At 40.0% G+C, this 22,142-nt stretch overlaps 1 protein-coding gene across 1 annotated transcript in view; it reads left to right on the top strand.

Moving 5' to 3' along the window:
• The window catches only part of RASGRP3 (RAS guanyl releasing protein 3), a 100,231-nt gene that overhangs the window by 64,698 nt on the left and 13,391 nt on the right, over positions 1–22,142 (top strand). Inside the window, exons 9-14 of the mRNA XM_037528247.2 lie at positions 337–453; positions 2,508–2,783; positions 6,681–6,758; positions 10,928–11,041; positions 16,532–16,647; positions 19,011–19,158. Of these exons, the coding sequence (XP_037384144.1) occupies positions 337–453; positions 2,508–2,783; positions 6,681–6,758; positions 10,928–11,041; positions 16,532–16,647; positions 19,011–19,158 (849 nt within the window). The remainder of the gene's footprint in view (positions 1–336; positions 454–2,507; positions 2,784–6,680; positions 6,759–10,927; positions 11,042–16,531; positions 16,648–19,010; positions 19,159–22,142) is intronic.

The following is a 22,142-nucleotide window of genomic DNA, read 5'->3' as shown; positions in this document are numbered from 1 at the left end:
ACACCCACCACCCAAGAACCTATTATCCTCCTTCATAGTCCATTGGGTTCTTCCCCCACTTTACTCTCCATGCCTTGACTCCCCCACTTTGGTAATCTCAATTCTACAATCATATTTAGGGGTTGTTTTGGTTTAGTTTTGTCTGTTCCCTTGTTTTGTTTATCTATATTCCACATGTCAGTTAAATCATCTGGTTTTTGTTTTTCTTCTTCTGACTTATTTTACTAAGTATAAACCCAGAATTTGTTATTAAAATTGCACATGCATTCACCTATAATTCGTAAAAAGGTCATTACATCATTACAAAGTATTGATGTTAACCTTTTTTTATTGCAGAAACTTCTTCAACTCAAAAATTTTAACACCCTGATGGCAGTGGTGGGAGGCCTTAGTCACAGTTCCATTTCACGCCTCAAAGAAACCCATTCTCATCTTTCTTCTGAAGTTACAAAGGTACGGTGGAATGAAATCCCAAGTGAAAAGTGCATTTGTAAATCATTTTGGCTTTGCTAGCTCTGCTGCTAGCAAAAGTCACTCAGAGTGGGAAAGTTTTCCTTTTAGACCAATGGTAGGTGAAACATGGAGGATAGTAGGGGTATCCTATTGTGGGGGTAGACATATCAGTTGAACCCAACTGGAAAAATAGGCCAGAGAGGGAGGCAAATGTCCTGCCAAGAATGCCTGACATACTACTCATTGCAGCTGTAAATAGTCAACATATGTATTTGGTGCTCACTATATAGGGCAGGCACAGGAGTAGAATATGAATAATACACAAGCAATGCTTACTCTGCCCTCCTCAAATGAAGTAACTGAACATCTGCTCAATTCATGGTGCTGTTCAACACAGTGGAAAATACAAAGGAAGGGGAGAGACAGGGGCCTTCCATAGAAATTCTCAAGCTGAGCTGTTCTGCCACATTTATTCCCAATGATAATTATTCCCCTTATTGAGCAGAAAGAACATTTTGTCCTGTGAAAAGATTTCCATGTAAGTCTACATTGCTGTATCAGACAAAAAACCTCTTGAAATTGATTAAACACAAGGAAATGGATCTTCTCACATACCTGGAAGTGCAGAGGCAGGGACCAACTCCAGGCATGATCTGATCAGAACTCTGGCTCAAGGATTTTGCCTTCTTCTAGTATGTTTTTACGTTTTGTTTTGTTTTCATCACACTGGTTTTCCTCTTGATTGGGCTGTGTGTAGAAACAGAAAAATATTGCTTTCTTATCTATAAAAGTTGAGAATAGGCAAAATTTCTCTCTTCAGCCCTGTCACCATGAAATTAAAGACCTTCTTTTAGACAGATTGTCCATCTCAAGTCACATGCCTATCCCTGGATAGGGAAATATGTTGCCAGAGAAATATGATGCACTGATTGACTCAACTGTACTCTTGAATCAATCACAAACCAGAGAGATGCAATTATCATAATAAATCAGAACCCAGCCTTGGAGCTGGGAATGGAAACAGCTGCCTCTGAGTCAGGTGGGCTAATGTGGAAAATAAAAGGTCAAAAGTGGGGTCTGTTAAGAAGGTCCGGTTGCTGTTAGGCAACGAACAATACCTTGCCCGTATACACAAGAGGAAGCCACAGAAATACCACTGTCTGATTGCAAACATTGCAGTCATTCCAGGTAGACAGGGGCTCATTACGTAAGCATCTTGTTTCCTTTTAGCTTTGTAAAGAGTATAACACATTTGAAAGTTGTGAAGACTACGAATTCAACAAAAGTTCAAACAGGCTTGGAATCACTGGTATGTCTTCAAAAATTGCTTATTTGAATGCTCCTTTCTTACAGAAAAGGAAACTGAACCCCTTGCCCCCCAAATAAAACAACTTGTACCAGTTCATTTTTCTACTCCATGGCAGTGTCCAAATCCATAGCTATCTTACCCCTCAGTGTGACTTTCCCACCACTTGCCATCCTAGATTAACCTTCAAGTAATATCTCTAATATAACTTTCTTGAAACAATTTAGAAATTTTAATATATTGCACACTTATAATACATGCTTGCATTTGTGGACTCTGATATTTCCACAAATCACAAAATACTTATGCATACATGATGCTCTCTTACTTCCCAACATCCCTCATAGGTGGGCAGAGGTGTGGTCAATTTTTTTTAAGATTTATTTATTTATTCATACAAAAGCTGGGGTACAGGCTGGAGATGTGGGGGGTGAGAGGATTCACCAGAGAGAGTGGGGAACAGAACAGGCAGCTGCTTCGTAGTGTGGTACTTAACCCCTTGCACCACCAGGGAGGCCCAGGTGTGGTCAATTTATATTTTGTAGCAGAAGGGAATAGGCTGTCTAACTCATAGCCAAATAGACTAGACTTTTCTTTCTTTTTCCTGCTTAATATTTTTCTGCATCAACAGTGGTGCAATTGACTTTTCTCTCAGTAGCAGAGGAATTTTATAGGCATACACTGCAGGACCTGGGAGTGGGCAAAAGGGAATTCTATTTGAAAAGTCCACTTTTCCATGTGTTCCCAGAACTGGAATGAAATGACAGACCTGGTCTCCTCCAATGGCAATTACTGCAATTACCGCAAGGCCTTTGCTGACTGTGATGGCTTCAAAATCCCCATCCTTGGTGTACACTTGAAAGACTTGATAGCAGTCCATGTCATTTTCCCAGACTGGATGGAGGACAATAAAGTGAACATTGTGAAGATGCACCAACTCTCTGTTACCTTGAGTGAACTTGTCTCCCTGCAGAGTGCCTCTCACCAGTTAGAACCCAACATGGATTTGATCAACCTGCTCACGGTGAGTCCAAGGGACAGGAGTTTGTGCTGGCAACTCTTCTGCACCTCACTTTCCAGGGAATGCTGGAATATCTGTGCCAGCAATTCACTGTGGGCAGGGGTGGGGGGATGTGGGGGAATGTAAATTCATGACTAGTAGGTGGGAAGAAATCTCAAATGATGGGGGAACCCTATACTCATATCCAGCATGACTTGAGGCTATAATCTTTGGGCAGAGAAATTTCTCTTTGCTTTGAGAAACCCAGTCTCCCCATTCAGTTCCCATCTCTGGAGTTCTTTGAGAGGAACTCCAACACTGTCTTCAGACTCTCACTCTCAATCATCACCTCCTCTGTAGGTCCTCAATTTTTCTGTTTCTCTATATCCTTAGGGCACTGCTGTAGTTGAAACCTGGAGTTATGCAAAGATCTATTTTATGATCTTCCTTCTCCTACTATCAACTTCCCCAGATCACCAGGATGCAGCTCCCAGCCTTCTAGATCCTTTAGGACATAGTTTCTAGCCTTGTTTGTGTTTGTTATCACCCAGTCCCATATCACCAGGTGCCTTTCAAAACCCCTTCCCTATCCACCCCTCTGACAAGCTCAGGATTCAAGCCTCTGTGTTTTTGGCACTTTCTTTGTTCCCCTCCAAAGCAGAACTGCATTTTATGCTTTCCTCAACTATAGGAGACATCACTTTGCATTGGATCTTTCATTTGCCTGTTTATATATTCCATGTCCTCAGCACATCTCGTAGTGTCTGGCATAATGAGGAGCTCAACAGATGAAATGAATGCTGTATTTAGGAATGACATGGGTCAGACAGAAGAAACTGCCTTACCACTCATATGTTTGGGCATCTCTGCCTATACCTTCAGGTACTCTACAAGTCCTAGCACTTTTAGACATAACAGGTGTATAGAAGAGAACATTTCCCATTGGCTACTTCTTTGTCTGGAGGAGAAGCATAGCCAAATTCTCTCACCCTTGCTTACAGGAGTGTAGGAGCAACTTCCCTGTTTGGGTTTGTAATACTGTAGCATCTGAAACTTGGCTGCAGTGCTGAATTGACTTGTCCTTCAATGGCCATGGACAATAAAAACAGCAGTCTCTCGGAAGCTACGAGAACCTAAATCTCCTAGGACTGCTGCAGGGAATAAGAGTGGGATTCCTAGACCTTCTCACAAACTGTTCCTAGAATATATAATTGTTTACCAAAGAATAGAACCCCTAAGTGTATGCAGTCATGCCAGCTGCACCATTAGCATAAGCAGAAGTGGCCATCACAGAAGCACGAATCTCTTGGGGTTGAGTTTGTATAACAAATAGTAAACACACACATATTCTCTAAAAGGGGAAAACACCTCACAATAATCTTGGCACCTGCATTTATTAATCATTTGCCATGTAAATCTGTTTCCATGAATGAGTTGCACCCCAATCAGACTACAAACCCACAGACACAGGTGATGTCTGCAGAACAGTCTCAAGGCATAACTTGGGTTCCTGAGTCTGTGTTCAGGCTGACTCCATGAGGTGGAGGACAACTTCACAACACAGGTAACTACATTTGGGCAATTTCTCACCCAGATAAAAGATAATGATGGAGTAGTGTTGCAAAATTAGTATTGAGTAACAAATGCAGCAAGCAACATCATGACAGACATTTAAGAAATATTGAAGCATTTTGAAAGAAATTTTTGGAATGCAAATAGAAAATCTGAACGCTAGAAATTAAAGCTAAGAAATTCTTGTTATTCCAAAGAGAAAAAAGGATGCCAGCTGTCGCTCTTGTGTGCGCACGCATGCTCACATGGGCTCTTTCTCTTTCTCTCTCTTTCTCATTAAAAGGAAACCTTTAAAACACCCTATCTCATCACAGCACTGTTATACATTATAGCACACTGGCAGGCTGGCAAGGATCTTAGCTGGTAGATCTAGCTTTTAGGCCTGCCTCTACACTCTGAGGTTACTTAGCTTTGTCTACTTGCATAAAGAACTTCATACCCATTTGTGAGGACTTGTCACAATTCTAAACTTCTGTGATTCTACATGTAAGGAATGGCAGTGCCTTGAGAGTAAAGAACCAAGTGTTAACCAGACTGTGTGCTTCCTACCCTGTGGCTTTTCAGGATAGACAAGTCACTCTATTAAAAGCCAAGATCCTTCCTCTCTCCACACCGCCAAGAGAAATTTCAGTGCATATGAATGTATATCCATTCTTCCTGACACTGGCAGATCAATCTCCTCAGTATGAAGAGGAAATACTCATCAGAAGTTCCTTAGAGCCCAGTGGGGCTCAGACACGTGAGGGCATCCATAATGCAACATTTGAAGGGGCAATTCATTTTGCTTCAAGGCCCCATCAAGTTTCTGCCTAAAGTAAACGATTGCTTCTAAACATGGCCTCAGGTGAGGAAGCCCATGCACGATGAGGATGAGAACTCTTGCATTAATGAGAACTCCTAAATTAATGGACAGTTGTTCAATGCCTGCTCCGTGCAGTCAGCTGTTTAGTAACGCTTGAACTTTCTATAATTGCATGCACATACATTTCCTCAGTAGATTCTCACTGTGATATAGCCTGGGCTGGACAGCCCCTGCCACATCACCCCAGCCCCTTCTTGTTTTACAAATAAAGACACTGAGCCCATACAAGACAAAAGGCTTGCAAATGCCAGATTTCTGAATTGAGGCCTGGAGCTTCCTGTCTCTCTGACAGTTTGCTTTGGATGGACATTTATTCTGCCTTGTGGGCATATTGCTGACTGTTGTTTTGCATCTGGAAAAACTAAATCTCTTTCTGTGCTTCAGGGAAATGTAGAGAAAGAGTTAGAGCACAAAACCCATGAGGGCGGACTATAATTTTGCCTTTTTTATCATTGTAACCTTAGCCACTTGAACACCACTGGCACACGAAGGAAGCCCATGCCAACACATTGCCGGGATGTGCGTTGTTCCTTTTTTCAGAGAAGACTCAGAGATGTTCTCTGTTGGGATCCCCATTCATGTAGTCAGGAGCTTTAAAAGATGGTGTTTCTGTTTCATGGTATATGAAACAGTCTGATTCGTTTCATTGTATTTTTAGACCTGTCTGTTACTTTTACCATTCTGAGTATATGCAAATAACTGGAAAGTCCCTGTATTTTTACAGTCTCATTTGAAAAAAAAAAGAACAATTGCAAAAATGGTAACTGCTCTGACCTCATGGGACATACTGGATAAAAGTCCAATTCAGCAGGGACTTTTATGATCATTCCCACTTTACAGATGTAGAAACTGAGGAAATAACTAGGTGTAGGTCACCAATTTCAGTTAACCAATTTCAGGTTCCCTCATTTTTTATTTCCTCAGAGCATTTAGAATGGGGTAAATTCCTTCACATTCAGCAATTGTTGATGCAAACACATCTCTTTTTGTGCCCAGGTCCTATTTATTTTAAAATAAATTGTCAGGCTTTTGAGGGCAGAAAATGATTTTCTACCATTTGCTTCACTGATACTTAGCATGATGGTCTAAAATAATAGAAATGTAATTACTCTTTTATTTCTACAGTTTGTTAATCAAGCATTTAAGATAGAACTTATTACAAGTCTGATTTTATGTATCTGCCCTTGATTCTAGCCTATAAACATTAAAGACCTCTTTTTGCCAACTCAGTGCTAAGAAGCCACTCAGTAAATACTAGTGAGGAATCAAGTCGGTGGTGTTTGTTGAAGCTGATAACTTTAAAAATTTTTTTTTAATTTTTTTAATTTTCTCTTAGAATTTTATTTCCCACCTCTGCATGTCATCTCTTTATTCACTCAAGTTATTAGACAGGGAGCTTAAATATTGAGTTGAAAAATACTCAGCAATGTAAATAAACTAGTAAATATAAACCAATGCAATTATTTATCCCTTCTAATTTGTTGTAGCTTTCTCTGGACCTCTATCACACAGAAGATGACATTTACAAACTGTCACTGGTGCTGGAACCCAGAAATTCTAAATCGGTAGGTATTGTTTTCTCTCTAAGGATCAGGCCTAAGTCCATTATTTGTCATTTACAGTAACTGGCTATCACCATGGTGTTTTGTGACCTAAGAAGTAAAGAGTTAAAAAAAAAAATCTGTATTAAAAAAAAAATCTGTATTATTTTTATTTTACCAGTGGAACAGCTTAGCACTGATGATTTGAGGATTATTTCTTCACACACTGAAGGCTAGTAAAGAACATCATCCATAGTTACAATTTTTACTATGGACCATCTATATATTGGGTTCCCTTTGAGAACTCACCAACTTATTGGAACCCCCCCAAAAAAAGGAAGACTAACTCATCTAAATGTAAAAGGTCATTTTAAAAAACATTAGATTTAATGTATTTTAAATATTCTGATCATAATCCCTAAATGTCTCTAGTGATTGATTCAACTCAGAATTTCAATATCAGATAGTGTCTTACTTAATTGATAGTTAACTCTTAATAAAGAAGTACATAATGAGATTAAAGAAACTGCCTAACTGGATGTACCCTGCACATTGGTTTTGGCACGTGGGTTTTACCTTAGATGCGTTTTGTATGCATTAAAAACTACTTGACTGAACTTGAAATTTAGAAGAAGAGGAGGTTTGCATGAGGAAAACAATTCCATGTTTGCTTTTTATAGTCATAACCTGAGATCAGTATTCTAATTCTTCCATGCAGCAGAATTCCTTACCAGCTGAATCTAGACCCTAAGCTGTGCATCTATTAATACCTACTGAGACTCTGACCCATCAAATTGAAAGAGGCAGGATGACTGTGAGGCCTTTTCTCGGGCTCTGAGAGGGCAAGCCCTTGAGTGTGTCAGTTGACCTCATAGCATATTCTTAAACTAGTGAGTGTGATTCTTCCATCAGCTTGTCCACATCAGCTAGTCCCCAGGGGTCCATCTCCTGATACAATGCAGAACAGAGTTGTAGAGAGAATACACCACAAAGGAAGGAGTGGGGACCAAATTCTTCGATGTTAATGTGACTAAGAGAGAGCTAGAGAAAAAGGTAAAGTTTAGGGGGTAAATAGAATTTCCAAGCTCCTCCCTCATTCCATAACTCTGGTGTGATGAAGCCATAGTGTGGTGTGGGGTGCTGCACTGTCCACGCCTCCCAACACCTTCCTTTACTTGTAACCAGGCACCTTACTTGTTCCTGTTTGTTGGATTGCAAGGCATTGTGTACATGTTATCTCACTAACTCTGTAAGGAAACCAAATCTGGTAAGCGTAGTTATCTAAGAGGGATCTCATAGTGGGAGAACTGGGGTTCAGCCTCAGGCCTGTGAATCTTCAAAGCCTGTGCTTTTTCTGCCATGCTATCTGTCTTTTCCCCACCTGCCCCTTGTTCAAGTATGTTAGGAATATCATTTGAGATCACTTGTCTACCTTGTGCTCTTTAGATTTATTTCAGTTCCTTTTTAGGAAAAACGTTTTGCCAACATTTGAAGACATTTACATCAAACATAGACTCTTTACTTCTTTTGTAAAAGTAGAAGCTTTCAAAGCCCTTTCCAAATGCTAAAATCCTGTGAGTCTAAGAAAACACATTTCCCAACCCTTTTCTGTTTCTTCTCTAAGTGGAATGTCATCCTATTTTGTGTGTAGCCTTTGACATGTGTAGATAACCAGGGAATAATTTCCAGGCAGGACAGCATTACTGAGAGCCGTAACTTTAAAGTGCTTACAGGTAATGTTGGCAATCTGACCTAAAAGTTCAGTGCCAGAAGCCCTCGCCCTTTTTCTGTTGATGCCTCACAGTTCTTTGTGTCTTACTTAGTGTCTCTGTTTTTCACACTGCCTCTTGATCAAAAGAAATACCTAATGGTTCCATGTGTAGAGGTAATTAGATCCAACAGATAAATACATATGTTCTAATGACTTAGTATCCACTTGAAAAAATAATACACATAATTTTTTAAAATTTCATTTTTAAATAAGCACAATTACCTACTAATGTAGGTACTACTTTTGCAATGAATTGAGTAGTCAATGCCCCATTGTCAGAATGGAATATCAGCCAGCGATGGACTGTTCCAAAAATCAATGAGCAGGCTTTGTCACTGGGGATCTTCAAAAGTGCACACACACATGCTCTGATCCCCAGTGTCTTACTTGTTAGTTAGTAGTTTTTCAAATCTTGAAATCAGATTGGATACTACTATCTTTATTTTTCATTCCACTTTGATTTTTCCCTCATAAAGATGTGATATCCTTGTGGTGTGTGTGTGTATATATATATACATTAAATATATATACAAATTAATATATATAATCATACACCCACTATGGAATACTACTTGGCTATAAAAAAGATGAAATCTTGCCATTTGTGGCAACATGGGTGGAAGTAGAGGGGATAATGCTAAGCAAAAAAAGTCAGAAGAAAGACAAACAGAGGGCAATACCCATCACATGTGGAAAACAAAGAACAAAGCACAAGAGGAGATGAAATCAAACCAAAACAAACCCCTGAAATCTTTCAACAGAACTGAGACGACCAGAAGAGGAGAGCACAGGTGGGCAGCAAGGAGGGGTGTGTCTTAAGAGACCATGATGGGAGATTATTAATAATGCTGTGGTGGTGGCCACAGTGTGAAAACATCCACCTACAGAGATGTGAGACTACACACCTAAAACATATAGTGTGTAAATCAACATTACCTACTAAACACAATATACCAAAAACAAGATACCCTCTCCTTGAAAGAAATGGAGCATGACATAATATGTGAACTGTGAACAACATGGTGTCTAACAAATGTTGGGTATCATTGAATTTCCCTTGGTAGTTTGAAATATCTTTTGGCACCCCTCTGAGTTCAGAGTTGTGGGTGGGGAACCTGCCTGCATAGGTCAGGGACACAAAGTTTATTGGACCAAGATGGAAAACTTGCTAGAAAAAGCCAGGATGTATGTGGGCGTGTGTATGTGTGAGTGACCCCATCTAAAGAGCGACCCCATCTAAAGAGCAGGCAATTTTGGGTCCTGTCAATATCTCATAGGATTACCAGCAATACTCATAACACTGTGGGCTATATCAGAAGCTACTTCTCAGTCCTTCCTGCAAAAATGCTTATTCTCAATTTTTTATCAAATTAAAAAAAAAAACCTGTTAGTATAAGTTTGCATGTACACATTAGCAAACATATTTACATGGTAGGGGAATCTCAGAGCAAGGATATAGAGCACGCGGCTCTCTTGCTGGTCTCCTGATAGGATCGTGTTTCCTGTTTGTGCTATGTAAACATGCATTTTTTCCTAATTATTAAGTGAAAGTATCTTGCAAGAATATGGGAAAAAAAAATGTGGAGAAAACAAGGTCACCAAAGATGGCTAGAAAGACCTAGTGGTTAGCCGAAACCGAAGTGATTATGTGTCTTAAGAGAGATGGCAGCTAAAGGGTATCAAATTGGCCGTGCTCTGGTGCCCAGTTCCTGCACACATGTACTAATTTATCAATGAGACAAAGTATTAAAGAATTAGATAACTGCTGCTTTATAAATTTTGTATTATAGAAAAGTCAATATGGATTGTACAGGTATTAAATACAGGTATTTAAGGATATTTTACTTATATTTAGGGAACTTGGATAGACTTTTTGGAAAGACTGAGAGAGCATTTTTTTCCACTTAAAGTAATGCATTCTAGGATGGGGGAGGGGTAAGAGCAAACAGGAAAGGAAGTAGAATGGATGGTGGTGATGGTGGTGGGCTATGGTGATTTTGGTGGTAGGTTCACTATGGTAGCTGATGGGGGTAGCTTAATATTACCTCTATTAAAAATAATTAATGCTGTGGGGACTATACCTGAGAGGGTAGGGGAAGCAAATATTGTTTAAAAATGAAAAATGATGTAAAAAATAAAAATAAAATAAATAAAAATAATTAATGAAAAATAATTTTAAAATAACATAAAATAATGCATTCTAGTCTGGTGCTAAACAGGATGCTCTATCTAAAGCGGTATTTAGTTACAGATTAGATTCCATTGTCAAGAGATGTTTGCTTTATAATCACTTAAATGCTACATAAGTGTAAATATTTCCTGGAATTATGAATAAACAAAATGTATGTGTCTTTCTTAGTATCCTTAGTCTTTACTGCTCAAGGCCCCAGATAAAACTGAAATGTGTTTTTTCTGTCAGCAGCCTACCTCCCCCACGACACCCACCAAGCCAGTGGTGCCCCTGGAGTGGGCATCAGGGGTGATGCCAAAGCCAGATCCCACGGTTATCAACAAGCACATCAGGAAGTTAGTGGAGGTAAGTGGGTGAAGGAGAGTAAAGAGTGAGCACTAGATGGCCCCTTTCTCTCTCTGGAATGTTCTGCAGTTGCCCAGGGGTCAGATAGTCATGAAAACAGTACTCTGGCAGGAAAGAAACAATTTAGCAGACACTTAGCTTTACCTGGCATTGGCCTCTGGGGAGGAATCTTCCAGAAAAGTCCCCTTTCCCCTTCTTGTCAGTCTGTTCTCACTTGTTTACTCTAAGCTGCATGCAGCTCCTGTCTTTCCCCAACAGGTGACACCTCTGTTGTTGCCCCTGTTGGATAGTTTCTCCTGCTGTGTGTGTGTGTGTGTGTGTGTGTGTGTGTGTGTGTGTATATATATATATATATATATATGAGGGGGTGTCTCTGTGAAATAGCAGCACAATACCACTTAGTTCAGAAATATCACTTAACAGAGGACGTGTTTCTGTCAGAGTTTTCTATATGGAAAGAAGAACAAGCACCAACGTGAAGGAAATGGAAATATGTCAGACACTAGAAACTGGTCTCTGATTCAACATCTTTAAGAATCAGTACAATTTCTGGGCCTCCCCTGGTGGCTCAGCGGTTGAGCACTGGACTGCGAAGCTGCCCGCAGCCTCTGCAGCACTGGTTCGATCCCCAGCCCCGGGCGAGGGTCCCACATGGTGCGACAGACCTCTCCTGCAGCTCCCGCTGCTCCCCTCAGCAGCGTACTTCATCAGTCTGCCTGTTCTGCTTCCCGCTCTGGCTCTGGTGAATTCTCTCACCCTCCCGCGCTTCTAACTGTACCCAGTGCTTGTATAAGTAAATAAATCTTTAAGAAAAAAAAAAGAATCAATACAATTTCTGATACAGTAGGATTAAGACATTACTTATAATGTACTTTTTCTGGGAAAGACTGTTTCAAGAAAAAAGAATGTTTTCTATCATGGCTTATCCAGGAAACTATGAGGGCACTGAAAGAAAAGTTAGATGGAGCATGTGAAGCAGCAGAGAAAGATTAGAAAGGGTGAGGGAAGGGGGTGCCTACGTGGTAAGGTCCAGGGGAGGCCATGTGATGAGCTGGTTGTAACAGACCCAACTTGGAGCCAGGCTGAGGAAGGTCAGCATCCTGGGACTAGGAAATAGAAGACAAAGCTATTGTCTGTCTGCTTTTCTCTAAATGCTCTCCCTATTCCTGCAGTTTTTTTTTTATCCCACCTGGGGAGTCTGTTTCTTCCTCCCTCTATCTCTACCTTGTACTTTCTATATTTTCTTCTCTCCAATTCAGTTTTATAGGAACTGAAACTAGTTTGGACAAATTGCTTATCGTTGCCATCATCAAATAAAAGACTGGGCTTTATTGTAAATTACCATACTAAATTATATTCCACAAAAAAATCTTGTACTCTCAGTATAAATATGGATAGTAGACTATATAGTAGTCCCTCTAAAATAGTTAATTTTCAAGTAATTTTGATAATGGATATATTGGGACTTACAAAAACAATGTAACATTTTGTGATTTTGTAAAATTCAGTTATGGATGAATAAACTTACAGTGGGTACTGAACAATCATATCTTTAGTTTGTTCATTTATACCTTGCCAAAATACTCAAAGCAGCTTACAACAATGGGCATATAGATAAGACAGTATAGAAAGAAACCATTGGGAAAAGAGAGAAAGACGCAATATAACCAGACTGCTCGGCAAATAAGAACTCACAATTTTTTTTAAAACCCAGTTTGGGGGCCTCCCCTGGTGGCGCAGCGGTTGAGCTCTGGGCTGCGAAGCTGCCTGCAGCCTCTGCAGTGCTGGTTTGATCCCCGGCTGCCGCGGCAAGGGTCCCACATGGCCACAGACCTCTCCTGCCGCCCGCTGCTCCCCTCAGCAGTGTACTTCGGTCCTTCTGCCTGCTCTGCTCCCCGCTCTGGCTCTGGTGAATTCTCTCACCCTCCCGCGCTTCTGACTGTACCCAGTGCTTGTATAAATAAATAAATAAATCTTAAAAAAAAAAAAAAGCCCAGTTTGGCAGAGGGCAATGAGAACATATTTTGTATATTTTCTCTGATTATAGAGAAAGGCAAAATCTTTGTAAATATTCAACATAGCACAAAATATAGACAATAAATTTTACTTGGAGGTCTTGAAAACTGATGATTTGTAAATTCTCTTGAGTAATTTCACTCCCCCTCCACTGCTACACACCCCTCACACACCAATATAGAGGTTTCCCCTGCTCTCTGAAAGTAGAATATATCTATGAATATATTCTTTTGTAAGATGAAATCACATAAAGCAAAGAAGTAATCACTATTAATTTGTGTGGAAAAATTTTTGAGCATTCCCAGGCCCAAATAATAACCTACCAAGTGATACCAAATAAAATATAAAACCTAAAATAATACCAAGTGCTAGCAAATGCAAAAAGGATACAAAGCCTGTAAAAAGTAGGACTAACATATGTAGAGAGTAGTTTTACTCACCAGAATAGGGAAGACAGCAAGATGCCGAAAGGCTGAGAGGTGGTGGTAAGGAATGAGGCATCAGGTTGAATCATCCATCATAAGTTGGGGTGTTGGGAGGGACAGGAGACTGAGGTACAGGGGAGAAAGAAGGTTGGTCTTTAACATTGCACCATCTTCTGATTCCATCAGGGTTGACAGGTCGCTAACATCTATATTCTTCTGTCTGGCTTCCTCCGAGTGGAGGGTCTAGGCTCTTTGCTGTGGCTGATGTGGCAGGCCTGAAATACGACAGCATGTTTAACTGCTTAACTTCACAGATTTTTCTACTATACAATTCTTTTTAGTCACTCAAAACATTTTGTAAACCTGCCCTGAGCCTACATGCCTTTCCAAAATTAAAGTCAGACTTCTCTGCAATCATTGCAGCTGGGTGCATCGTAGTGAAAATTTCATGCAAGTGCTTTGGATTTAGTTAGTCCCAGATAGAGCCTTTGCTATATCATGTTCCGTAATTACCTCAGCTCTTCATCTGTAAGTTCTTGGTCACAGGAAGCCAAAACCTCTTCAAGATGTTAGCCAATCACTATTGCCATATTTATTGTTGGTTCGAAGCCTTGAAATTCATTCACTGCTTTGGGACACAGTTTCCCTAAAGTCCCATTTTCCATTGTGACTCTTAGCATTTTTTTTTAAAGGTTTCTTAAACATTCCATTGCTTTTTTTTTTTAGATTTATTTATTTATTTATATAAGCACTGGGTACAGTCAAAAGCACAGGGGGGTGAGAGAATTCACCAGAGCCAGAGCAGGGAACAGAGCAGGCAGAAAGACCTAAGTACACTGCTGAGGGGAAAAGCGGCGGGCAGGAGAGGTCTGCACGCCATATGGGACCCTCCTCTGGTGGCCGGGGAGCAGCCGGGGATAGAACCGGCGCTGCAGGGGCTGCGGGCAGCTTCGCAACCCAGTGCTCAACTGCTGCGCCACCGGGGAGGCCCTTTCAGCATTTTTTTAAAGATTTTTATTTTATATATACAAGAGCTGGGGTACAGGCCAGAGGTGTGGGAGGGTGAGAGAATCCACCAGAGACAGAGTGGAGAACAGAACAGGCAGACTGACTGAAATACACTGCTGAGGGGAGCAGCAGGCGAGGCAGGAGAGGTCTGCCGCGCCACGTGGATAGCTCTCTTGCCAGCCAGGAGTCAAACAGGTGCTGTGGAGGCTGCGGACAGCTTCAAAGTGCGGCACACAAACCGCTGCGCCACCAGGAAGGCCCTATGACTATTAGATTTTTAAGCACATTCCTGATGCTGGCAACAGGCAATTTTATATTGTTGTCATTCCCCATCTCTCATTAAGATACTTCAGCGTTGCCCTCACTGTTGGTGACACTTACACAATAAAGCGCATCACATATTCCTATCATAAGCCTAATTGTGGTGTAGTTGAGGCCTCTGTTAAGTTTCCGGACAAACAAACGGGACCACTGTACTTGCTTTTCAGCTTTTGTCGTAAAATCTTGCCGTAAAAAATAAAAATCTCTCAGCGACAGCAGGTGCTAACATGGAAGTAAAAAAGCAAAGTGTTTGAATTGGAAGTTACAAAAAGCAGGCATACCAGCAAATCTTTGAGTAAACTTGCTCCATTACTTCCTTAGAACAGGTTCCTGCAGTGGCCTTGCTATGTAAGATGGGCATTAATTGTTCTCCAGAAAGCTTGTGGTTGTTCACTTCACCAATGGGATAAGGGAGTGCCTATTTTCTCACACCCTCTGAAATTACCAATTATTTTAATGTCTCCCAATCTGAGAGGTAAAAAAAGTTTTGTCTGCATTTATATAATAATTAGCAGAGTTGACAAACTTTCCATGACCGCATTGGCCATTTGAATTTTCACTTTGATCAGTGTATCTTTTTTCATATATATTGCAGACAACTTTCTGTAATTTATCTTTAAATTTTTTCTATTCAGGTATTTTGCATTTTATTGTAATAAAATATTTTTGTTTATGGTTTCTGACATTGTGACATGCTGAGGAGGGTCTTTCCTACTCAAGGTTTATAAAACACAAAAATTATTTGCATCAATTTACCTTTGGTTCTTTCATAGCTTTATACATTTACATTAATATAGTTGATGTATCTAGAATTTTAGAATTTAGTTTGCGGGGCAATTTATATTTCAAGTTTGTTAGCCATTTCAATACAATAGTAATGATTGGATAATCCATTATTTCCTTGTGGATTTGAAAAGGTATTTTTTTGGTATTCTAAGTTCTTGTGTATACATGGGAACTGTTTCTGGACTCTACTCTCTGTAGTAAATCACAATAAGTCAATGTGATAAATCACATTAAAACAATGTTTTAATTAGTCTGTGTTATTTGTTAACAGAAATAGAAGTAGGTGAGGAGACTAAGCAGAGCCTGGAAGGAGCAGTATCCTCAGGAGACTGAAAAGTCTAATCTAAAATAAATTTTACAATAAAATTAATGTAATTTATTAATAAAATTAATATAAATTAATTAATATAAATTGCATTAATAAAATTAATGTAAAATTAATGTAATTTTGTAGAATACTTGATTTCTGATAGGGCACATTCTCCCCTATTCCTTCTTATCTTAAACATCCTAGGCTATTGTCAATAATGTTCATTTTTATTTGAACTCTGGAATCAATTTGCTCATTTAAATTCTCACTGGCATTTTGAGTGGAATTGCATTAAAAGTATACTTCAATTTTTGAGACGATTTAACATTTTAAAGCTTAATTTTATATTAGTCTTTGTTCTGCAAGCCTAACTCCTACACAACTCTGAGGTACCAGTTTAGACCACACTTTCCTTTTAAATCCTTTCACAGCCTGAGCACACTCTTTTTATCCTCAGCATCACATTTATCTTCTTATACTATTAAGCTTCCTTGATTTAGTTATCTCCCACTCGATTTTAAGATCCATGAGAGAAAGAATAATATCTACTTATAATTGTTTTCCAATAACAAGTTCAGATTCTGACTCATAATCATTTAATAAACATTTGTCTTTCCTTTGCAGTCTGTGTTTAGAAACTATGATCATGACCATGATGGGTACATTTCTCAAGAGGACTTTGAAAGTATAGCTGCCAATTTTCCCTTCTTGGATTCCTTTTGCGTGCTGGACAAAGATCAGTAAGTTTTAATTTTGTTATTTTTTTAATGCAGAAAGTTATTATCAGAGGAGAGTAGGGAAACCATTCATTTACATTTTGACAACTCCAATCCTAGTGTACTGATGAGACAAACCTAACTTTTTACTGGTTTTTGCCTTGGTGTTCATGAGCATGACCAGTTGGTTGGGACCGCAGAGAAGACTACATCATCAGTGTTGGGTACAGGCACCCATCCGCAGATTAGCCCAGATCTCTATCCCCCACATTACTTCTATTACTCAGCAAGCTCATCAACCTCAACACTACCTTCAAAAAAGAGTAGAGGAGAAATTGTATTTAGAGCTAGTCTGGTAGAGTCTTGAACATCTGTGGGCCTAAGACTCATCAAGTAAATATGACTTTATTACCTTATTTATCATCTTCATGAAAGAAGGTGATGGCTGCATATAGCCAAGAAATTCATGCTTTGCTTTTTTATTTGCTATCACATCAACCATCTTGATTAAACAAAGATAAAAGATATTTGTCATTAGCTTCAAAGAGTTTCTGAAAAATAAAATGACTTTAGAAGCTAAAATCCAGCTATGTTAAAAAAGTAATGATTGTAAAATGTATATTGCTTAGAAAACTAGTATAATTTTGATTGCTTCATTTTTTTTAAGATTTATTTATTTGTTTGCTTGTTTATTTATTTATTTATTTATTTATTTATTTATTTATTTATTTATTTATTTATTTATACAAGCACTGGGTACAGTCAGAAGCACGGGAGGGTGAGAGAATTCACCAGAGCCAGAGCGGGGAGCAGAGCAGGCAGAAGGACCGAAGTACACTGCTGAGGGGAGCAGCGGGCGCCAGGAGAGGTCTGCACACCATGTGGGACCCTCCTCCGGTGGCCGGGGAGCAGCTGGGGATCGAACCTGTGCTGCAGAAGCTGCGGGCAGCCTCGCAACCCAGTGCTCAACCGCTGCGCCATCAGGGAGGCCCGATTGCTTCATTTTTAATTATATGAGATTAGTTCCTAGTTTAAAAAGCATCCCTAATGAAACAGAGTTTACAATGGCGAAAAGTCCATATCATATCACATTAAAATTCTCTGATATTTTTGTTGATGTGAGAATTTTTCTTTAAGAATTAAATCTGTAATTCCACACAGCAAGAAAAGTCACGGTACTTTATCTTAAATGTCTTAAAACTTTAATTCAGCTTTTATTACAGATCCAGAACAAAGTGCACTTTCAAGTAGAGTGAACTATTAGAAACATAACTTCCTTTACAAAATAAAACTTAAGTTACCTGCTAACTACACATTTCTTCCCTTTGTTCTTCATGTCACACACTGTCCAAAAGTCAACAAGTTCAAGGAATGAGAAAAGGTCACTGAAGATGCTATCGTGACAGTTTCAATAGAATGGCAGAGTTAGAAACCTGACTATATAAAATAAAGAGTAATGGAAGTAATTGAAGAAAACGCAAAAAAAAAAACCTCTTTTTGAAAACTTTGGGAGTTAGAAAAGGATGAGAGAAAAGGCAAGGGTTGGAGATGACAGCAGAATCAAGGGAAGACATTTTTAGGAGGGTAAGTCTGCGTGTATTTGTTAACAGAAATAGAAGTAGGTGAAGAGACTGAGCTGAGCCTGGAAGGAGCAGTATCCTCAGGAGACTGTAAAGTGGAGATTGGGGGTATGACCTCCCTGGAGATAGGAAAACAAGAGAGGACCGATTAGATATGAAGGATTTCTGAGTTGGCACAGAAAAAGGTACAATCTCCAACACGTACTGGTGTGGAGAGAAGGCAATATGGAACTCACTCATGTCAAGTAGACATTTTTGGTAAACAAGAAATTGGTATGTGTGATCTAGGTTGAAATGGAGCCTTGTGTGGAGAAGATCTGGAGTGATTACTCTGGCAGGTGACTGGGCTTTGAGCTAGTGAGATATGAATGGAGAAATTACCAATGACAGTGACCTGGATAATATCAGGCTGAATGAATTTGAGGTGATGGGCCCAGTTATTACTATTTTTGCCTTTGTCCAGCAACCTGATTTTTGTAAATTCTATTGGTAGGCAATGGATAGAAGGGAGATACCCTTCTGGAAGTTACTTGGTAATGAAGTTATTTGGTAAGTTATTTGGTAATGAAGGAGACTTTGTGTGTAAGTACACAGGAAACACACACACACACCCCTTCTGTTTACTAAGAATGTCTTTGGCACCAAAAGCTGTCCTTTGAAGTCCACTCCTCTCTTCAGACGTAACAGAGAAGTGAACATTCCTCACCTGCTTTTGACCACCAAAGTTTGAAAGTAGGTGGTTAAAGTGTAGCAACAATTTAGCAAATTAATTCTCAAACATCCTTTCCTTCTTGATTCTTCTCATAGGGATGGCCTAATTAGTAAAGATGAAATGATGGCTTACTTCCTAAGAGCAAAGTCCCAACTACATTGTAAAATGGGGCCAGGATTTGTCCATAATTTTCAGGAGATGACCTATCTCAAGCCGACCTTCTGCGAACACTGTGCTGGATTTGTAAGTCTGTTTTCTGTTGTTTGCTTGGATATGTGGTTATTTGTGCAGCATCTGACAAGTAGGAAAATGATACACTAACAGAGTCCATTGTCTGCCTTAGATCAGAAGTAAAACAAGATGGCTTCCTGAAAGTATAAATTAAGTTAAAAACAAAAGCAAGGTCTTTGGGTGTAGATCTAAGACATGAATGAAGAGATTACTCTTCTAATAATGCAAGCTGGTGAAGACAGGGAAGATGAGGGTCTGTTAACTCAAGAGAGTGGTCTGACTTTTAATCCCTGCTGCAGAAAGGTTGAGCCCAAGGAACCCTGTCATTCATCATGAATTCTCATGCATTCAGTTAAAGGGAGTGTTTAGCTTATTCCTTCCAGTTTTTGTTCTTGTCCACTGTGTGTCACTAGAAATCCATTATGGCGTGGTTCAATAATTCACAACTCAAAAAGGGAAAAATCATTTTGGAGAGAAGATGGTTATAATAATAAATAATGTTTACTTGGGATTTGACAGTATCTAAGTACTTACATAGACATTCATGCAATTAATCCCTCATAACAAGCCTTTGAGGTGAACAAGGCTCACCTTTCCCATTTGCCTCTGAAAATTGAGTTCCAAAGAGAATAACCCAAGTTTCCTAGAGTCAATCAATAATGACCTGAGCTGGAATGCAAATGGAGGTATTCTCAATCTGAATCCTATGCTCTTCCTACACCTCTGCTGCAAATGGAGACTGTCTACTCCATTTCCCCATATTTGACAATTCCTTGGGAATTAAGGTCAACTTTGATCCAGGTATTAAACAAAGACTCTCAGTCCCTGTACATCTTCTAGGACATACCCCAAGTTATATAAGATGGAAAATGTGGTCCTCCACCAGCCTGGTGAGTGTAACTATCACCCTTTTTCCAGACACCAGAGCTCAGCTGTATTAGCTTTATTTAGCAGTGGTATATCACTGTTGACTCATGTTGAATTTGCTCCTGATAATCTGGGTTACCACTAAATGACATTTTTCCCATCTTGTGCTTGAATAACTGGTTTGGGGGAAACAGGGGACACGTCTCTGAAAGTGAGTATAGAAGAGACAATGGTTACCTCAAAAATCACCCAGGTAGTCATATCAACTAATGTGCTCAAGGGGCGAGGAAGGACCACTTAACTGTAAGCATGTAACAAAGGGTACCAAGTTACCCTAAACTGTTAAGTGATGGGGTATACATTCTAAGGGTTTGGTCATCCATGTGCACAAAGGCAAAGAAAGCAGATTATTAGTGTGAAAGAGCTTTAATAGAAATGGCATGGTGAGGGAACCTTCTGGTGGCACAAGGGGTTAAACACAACACTTGAAGCTATCCTCAGCCTCTGCAGCACAGGTTCGATCTCCGGCCAGCCAGGGAGCTGACCCACACGGTGCAGCAGACCTCTCCTGTCTCACCTGTTGCTCCCCTCAGCAGTGTATTTCAGTCAATCTGCCTGTTCTGTTCCCCACTATGTCTCTGGTGAACCCTCTTACATCTTGTACCTCTGGCCTGTACCCCAGTTCTGTATGCATAAATAAATAAATCTTTAAAAAAAAAAAAAGAAATGGCATGGCAAGAGAGATAAAAAAGAGAAAGAGAGAAAGAGAAGAAAGGATTACAAATAACAGATTCCCAGTACAACTCCAAAAATTACCCATCCTCTTGTGGGCAAAATCCCAATCAAATAGGCTCAACCTGAAGTGGGACATCTGAGACCCAAAAGCTTGCCACAGTTTTAAGACACCTTCTGGCAAGGTACCACAGGAAAGGGATTAGGCAGGTCCCACCCAGAAAGCCGGAACAAAAGGTGATAAATAATAACTGCCATTGTCTCTGCTAAGGACCAGGGGCAGCCACCCCAGATGTATCTCCTCCACATGTCTCCTCCAAGTGTCTTTCCTCCTTAATTCCACCTCCAACATACATCCACCTCACTCCCTCCCAGCCATGTCCCCATTCAGGAAGTCTAGGTCATGGCCTTCTGGAAGCTGTAGTCTAAGGCAGCTGCATATAAATGGGGGTAGAGAAAGTATCACCCAGTCTCTGTACTCTGGTGCTCTTGCCCCTTTTACTAGATGCACATGTAACATCACATGCTCTCTTTGCCACCCTAGGAAGGAGAAATTCTATCAGCTTCACCTCTGGGACCCAATCAATTTATCATGAAATAAGTGTTTCTTTTTTCCATGTTTCTATCTTGTGATGGGAATTTTGGAAGTATACAGACCTGAAAAATGCTAGAGTGGACCGGGACCATGTGGAATTTTCTCCTGCAGAGTGTGACTCAGTAAATCTGTTAAGCTGATACTGCTCAGCCAAAGATTGGGTTGAGACATCTGTCCTTTACTGTGGTAAGAGAGTGGGAAGGTCCTTCTCAGATCACTGCTGTCTAATCCTCTGGTCTCTCTCCCTATGGAGGTACTGACTCCATAGAGGCACCACACTAGTCTTTCTTGGCTGTGCCCCACTCTCTCCCCAACTCATCAGAACACATTTGATGGTGCCAGGTTTTTGGTGTTTTTTTTTTTTTTTAATTTCAAGATTTGTTGATTTGCCACTAGTTTACATAATCTGTAATTTTCAAAGTACAACCCCCACATGTATACATGCCTTACTCTCCAGAGCCATGAGTATTATCTTCCCTCCAGTTATTTCCACCCACCCACCTCCGCCGCCACTTTCTGCAAGGGAAACAAAATAAAACAAAAAAAGGGACTATATCAAACTAAAAATCTTTTGTACCTGGAAAGAAACCAAAACAAAAAATTGGAAGAAGATATTTGCATATCACATATCTCACAAGGGGTTAATTTAAAAAATATATATATAAAGACCTCATACAACTCAACAACAACAAAGAACTCAGTCAAAAAAATGGGTAAAAGGGGCCTCCCCGGTGGCGCAGCGGTTGAGCGCTGGGTTGCGAAGCTGCCCGTGGCCTTTGCAGCACCGGTTCGATCCCCGGCC

Source organism: Talpa occidentalis, unplaced genomic scaffold (genome assembly GCF_014898055.3).
Source record: "Talpa occidentalis isolate TD23 unplaced genomic scaffold, MPIMG_talOcc4v2.1 talOcc4.5, whole genome shotgun sequence".
NCBI lineage: Eukaryota > Metazoa > Chordata > Mammalia > Eulipotyphla > Talpidae > Talpa > Talpa occidentalis.
Note: the sequence above shows the minus strand (reverse complement) of the source record. Positions and strands in the feature narration are given on the sequence as shown.